Source organism: Myotis nattereri (genome assembly GCF_964212035.1).
Source record: "Myotis nattereri genome assembly, chromosome: 2".
Taxonomy (NCBI): Eukaryota; Metazoa; Chordata; class Mammalia; order Chiroptera; family Vespertilionidae; genus Myotis; species Myotis nattereri.
Window position 1 is genome coordinate 135,816,156 of NC_138076.1, and position 6,000 is coordinate 135,822,155.

General features: G+C 35.6%; 1 protein-coding gene across 2 annotated transcripts in view; it reads left to right on the forward strand.

Annotated features, from left to right (window-relative positions):
• SLC6A15 (solute carrier family 6 member 15) overlaps positions 1 to 5,798 on the forward strand; it is a 45,087-nt gene extending 39,289 nt beyond the window's left edge. For both annotated transcript variants that reach the window (XM_081084169.1, XM_081084168.1), the window contains 3 exons: positions 1,424 to 1,583; positions 3,178 to 3,340; positions 4,415 to 5,798. In XM_081084169.1, the coding sequence (XP_080940295.1) occupies positions 1,424 to 1,583; positions 3,178 to 3,340; positions 4,415 to 4,792 (701 nt within the window). In that variant the 3' untranslated portion in view covers positions 4,793 to 5,798. The remainder of the gene's footprint in view (positions 1 to 1,423; positions 1,584 to 3,177; positions 3,341 to 4,414) is intronic.
• The last annotated feature ends 202 nt before the right edge of the window (positions 5,799 to 6,000 follow it).

Below are 6,000 nucleotides of genomic sequence, written 5' to 3' on the forward strand. Positions count from 1 at the left end.
TCCTCCATGCCTCATGGAGCTGCGGGACCCCCAGGCCGCACCGTGCAGAGCAGCTGCCTGGCCCCATCTCTGCTGTGCGCATGGCCCTCTTGTGATGCCATCTTGTGGTGGCCATCTTGTGCTGACGTGAGGGCGTGACAACCACCTAGGCCAGTGATGGCGAACCTTTTGAACTCGGCGTGTCAGCATTTTGAAAAACCCTAACTTAACTCTGGTGCCGTGTCACATATAGAAATTTTTTGATATTTGCAACCATAGTAAAACAAAGATTTATAGCCATAACCGGTTTTGCTCAGTGGATAGAGCATCGGCCTGCAGACTGAAGGGTTCTGGGTTTGATTCCGGTCAAGGCCATGTACCTGGGTTGCGGGCATATCCCCAGTGGGGGGTGTGCAGGAGGCAGATGATCGATGTTTCTCTCTCATCGATGTTTCTAACTCTCTATCCATCTCCCTTCCTCTCTGTTAAAAAATCAATAAAATATATTTAAAAAACACAAAGATTTATAATTTGATATTTATTTTATGTATTTAAATGCCATTTAACAAAGAAAAATCAACCAGAAAATGAGTTTGACACGCGTGTCATAGGTTCGCCATCACTGACCTAGGCTCTTATTAGTATAGATTCCCAACTAATCTGTTAAGCAATATCAAAATATAGATTTGGGTTGGTGCTAAGGCAAGGCCTGCTAAGTTTTTTTAGTTATGCTTTAAAAATAACCAGACTTCAGTCAAATATAACACTATGTATTTTATCACAATTTTATTATAAGCTTCATTACTCTCATTATTAATGCAGAAATTCAGAGCTTCCAAAACTATAAAATGCTATTAAAAGTAGGAATGACCACCCAGTCAACGTGGCTCAATGGTTGAATTCCCGGTCAGGGCACATGCCCGGGTTGTTGGCTTGATTCCCAGTTTGGGGTGTACAGGAGACAGCAGATCAATGATTCTCTGTCATCATTGATGTTTCTATCTCCCTATCCCTCTCCCTCCTCTCTGAAATCAATAAAAACATATTTTAAAAATACATTAAGAATGACCTATGAAAATTTTCTGCTGGAAAAGGTCACTTTGCTCTTAAAAAAGAGAAGAAAGGCATGGGGATTTATACTTTTAAAATCTTCACAGTTTTACCTCATTTATTATTTGTGCTCGGTAAGTAAGTTTGCACAGACTAGGGGAGATGGTTGTATTACTCTCTAACAATGAATTTATATTAAATGTGTGCTAAATCCCGGTAACTACTACCACTGTGTAATGTTCCACAATATTAGGAAAGGTATTGCCTATGCATATTACTGACAAGTTATAAAAGTGAAAACAAAATTATACTTTGAATATAGTAATTCATAATACAACTTAAAATACTTGATTCTGAATAAGGGCTTAATTTTTCATTTATTCCTTTTGTCCAGTTATCTGTTGTCTTCTGGCATTTTGTATTGGTCTGATATTTGTGCAACGCTCTGGAAATTACTTTGTTACAATGTTTGATGATTACTCTGCTACACTGCCGCTTCTAATTGTAGTCATTTTTGAGAATATTGCTGTATCCTTTGTCTATGGCACAGATAAGTAAGTATATTTTCATCTTTATTTTGGAAACACCAATTGACATTATCTATTTAATTTAGAAGGGGAGAAAAATGATTAGAGGGGAAAATACCACAAACAAAATCTTTTGAAGGCTCTTCTTTATTTAGCAATTTTAATAAAGTATATTCTCCTATTAGGTAATTAGATCGAATTGTGTAGATGGTAATATAGTCTAGGATCCTGGAGCTTTGATTTAATACTGGTTGTCAAGTAGAAACGTCCAAGATCTAGTGGCTATTTTCCACAAACCTCATTGTTTTGAGTTATTGTTATCTATGTTTTACAGATGAGAAAACTCAGGCTCAGTGAGATACCAAGTGACTTGCTCATCAAACCTGCCCGGAGGCAGACCTGGGACTCATAGTCATTTCTGCTTACCTCCCAGCCTATGCTCCTAATTACTTTGCTGACCTGTTTCATGAGAGGAATTTCATTTTTTATGATACATAATGCCTTGTGTAACAGGCCAATTTTGGGAAAATACAGGGTGTCCCCCCAAAATGTATACACAGTTTAATAGCTGATAGCTCAATTTTGAGAATAAAATGTATTTTAATAAACACTGCCTTTATAATTATTCAAAGTGTGTGTATACATTTTGGGGACACCATATACATACTGCTCTGAGATATATATGGCATTTGATAATACACAAACTTCATATTTATATGGAGTCATTATTTGAGTTCACTAGATGCCTCTAACCTCTGAATTATGTACCTGCTTGGTGTGAGAGGCATATATACTTGCGGTGAGATGAAGCAGGAGAGTAATCTCAGAAGAAAAATGTTCCTGGAGTCATTTTTGGCAAAGTATTGTCCAATTATTTTTTAAGTTTCTGTCTTTAGTGAACACGTATGGACTAAAACAATAAGATCATCAAGCTTATTAGAGGTCTGTGTAAAGTAGGAATATGTGTTGAATGAAGACCAGAGCCCTCTTACACATCCCAGAGAGGAACATATTGACATTGAATAAGCTTTGTGAGAATGTTTTTACTACTGTCAAAAGCTCCAGGTAGGGGAACTTCCATTTTGTAGTCATGTACTAGATAGCAATAGTAGCAATGGCTGTCTGACAGGCACTGATTCTTAAACTTCATAAAAATACTCTGTGGTAACTAATAGCATCCATGTCACATGAAGAATGTGCCCTCCTGTACAGAAGGACTTACTATATTAGTTGTAGAGCCAGGACTTTAACTCTGACTTTAATTTCAAAACCAGCCATCTGGACACTCTATCAAGCTACCCACAAGTTCTAACCTGCATTGTACTGAAATTTGATAAAGTATTGCTGATGTTGTGTTTATAGAGTAGGAAGTCATCAGTAGAAGGAGACATTTCAGTAGTTGGCTAAAGAGTGCTTTACCTAAATAAAAATTACGGTATGTATTTAACTAGTTCCATTTTACTTTATATGATCTTAATTTATGTCACCTTCCAGTGTAACTTTTTGATAAGTATCAAATGTCATATGGTATCATGTCTAATTCCCTGTCAAATCATTGGTCTAATGCACGTTTAAAAGGTAATACATAAAATTGAGAAATAATTACCTTCTTTTTATTTAGATTTATGGAAGACCTAAGAGATATGATGGGCTTTGCTCCCTACAGATATTACTACTATTTGTGGAAATATATTACTCCTCTAGTGCTATTATCCCTGCTAATAATTTCTACTGTGAATATGATATTAAGTCCTCCTGGCTATGATGCATGGAATAAAGACAAGGTAAAATGCAAAATAAGGAAGTTTTTACCTTTTGCTTTCTTCACAGTATATTTTACTATTTAATGACTGGTGTTGCTTTTATGCAAAAATCTTGAGATTTATGTTTTGTTCATTACCAAATATGTATGATTTTTTTATACATTGTAGATTTTTATACATTGTAGATTACATCAAATACTAATTTGGTTCTCATTAAAGTAGCTTTATTCATATCACCACATAGATGAACCAATAATTATTCAGCCTTTAACTAGAAAACATATTGCTCAAACCACCAGGAATATTCCCCTTACAAATGTATTAAATCATATCCCAGATACAATTTTCTGATGAAAAGATGCATCAACCATATAGATACGATGTAAACAACTGTTGAAGTAATATTTTGTTGTAACTATTTTATATTAGCAATGACTATTTCAGTTCTGTCGTCAGGCTGCATTACCCATATCATAATGCAACCATTATGTATACATGGGATGTTATAAAGTTAGAGTGCTTATTTTTCAGAAGTATTTCTGACCTTTATTCTACGGTCAATAATTCTATATAATAACAACTGAATTCGTGACAAGGCATAAACAAGTCTGTTATCCCTCACCAAAACCCCAGAAATGTGATAAAATTTAGATTTCAGAAAGTCAATATGGCATATGTAACAGGTATCTATTGCTTAATAACAAACTACCTCCTACATGTCACAATTGAAAGCAATGCTGATTATTATTTCTTGGGTGCTATGGGTGAGCTGGATGAGTCTTCTTTTGGTCTTGCCTGAGCTAACTCATGCAGTTGATTAAACTTGAAGAGCCAGAGTGTCTCTGTAATTTTTTATTCTTGGCTTCTTCCAACTAATATGACTTATGGCAGCATTCTATGAAACGAGCAGAGATTGCAAGGCCTTTAAGGTCTAACCTTGAAGTTGCTTAATGTCACTTCCAAGCCATTCTATTGGACATAGTAAGTCACAAGAACAGGTCGAATTCTTTGCTTACAAACCTGAGACAAATATAATATTTTTTTTCCATACTTGCAGGGAAAATTGATTATTAATACATATTTTGGTGTTAACAGGCATCTAAGGAATTTCTGAGATATCCAACGTGGGCAATGGTTATCTGTATATCTCTGGTAGTCCTAGCACTACTCCCCATCCCGGCTGTCTTCATCATCCGTTGCTTCAACCTTATGGAAAATAGTTCCGGTAATTTAGCCTCCGTGGCCTATAAGAGAGGAAGGGTACTAAAGGAGCCTGTAAACTTAGAGGGAGATGATGCCAGCCTCATTCATGAAAATTCAAGCGAAATGTCATCTCCAAATTTGGGTAAAAATATTTATCGGAAACAGAGTGGATCACCGATGTTGGACACTGCTCCCAACGGGCGATATGGAATAGGGTATTTGATGGCAGATGTGGCAGATATGCCAGATCTGCCCGAATCTGACTTATAGCTGGGAGCGGGGGTGTTGGATCAGTGGGGTTTATTTTGGTTAATTGCTATCACTGAACATTGTCTTCATGAAGAGAGAAGCTTTAGGTTTCACTTATCAGAGGGCGATCTCAGGTGTCCCATGGCTGTGATCTTTAACACTAACAGTGTATGTAAATTCAGCTGGTGTGTTCCTTTGGATTCTCCAGTTTACATTCGCACAGGAAGAGTGGCAGACAAAGGTTACAGGGACTGAGGTTCATGTTTGTCAGAATTTTTAAAAACACTTTTGGTGATTTTTTCAAGTATTTCTTTCTCTACAAAAACAGGTGTTACCTCAGTTACTAATAATTTCTGGATGTAATGGCATTTGCAATTCAAAAAATGGTGGACGCACTTTAAAATGCATAAGTTTGCCTTTAGGGTAACTCCCAGCATTACAATGAACAGTTCTGTAAGTTGGTGCCTCTCAGCACATTCCTGTGACTGTTTTGTGTAGATAGGCTGTACTTATTTTGGTTGCATTGATACCTTGTCAGGCAATTAGTTGAAGAAAACTGCAAAATATTTTCTTATGTGATTGCTGTATAGTGCAATAGTATCAAAGAATAAGAAGGCACTGATGTTGGGATGAAAGGTTATATTCAGGATCATGTGTATGATGGTTGTATATTTTGTGTGAAATATGTGTGAAAATGACATAAGTGTGAGTCACTTAGCACTCTCAAGAATTATGCAGATTCTGCATTTTTCTATGCCGTGTGCCTAAAAAACCTACTTGATGTTTATTGTTGATTCAATATTACTCATAGTATATTTATACACTATACTTGCAATGTATATAGATGTATATTAGTATTCTAAGTATTGATTTGAAAACTTGAAGATGGCATTTTATTTCATATCTTTCTGTTTTGTTTCTGTTTTAAGCAAAAATGAATCCTTTTTTAAGTGATTGTTAAAATTGTATGGCATTACATTTTAAGCTACAAATAAAATTTAAAAATGATATTTGTTTTTCACATTGATTTTTCTTGTATCACTTGAACTGGATTACTTTGCATTTCAGTCAGCACTTAGGAATTTCATCACTATTAGCCATCATATTTCAAGTAGAATCAATATATGATTAACAGAGTTACCACAACTTTGGAGACAACAGCAAAGTAGAGTATTATGGTGAAATAGTGTTTTGATGTGATCCAACAATTCTTGAAAAAAAAAATTGTA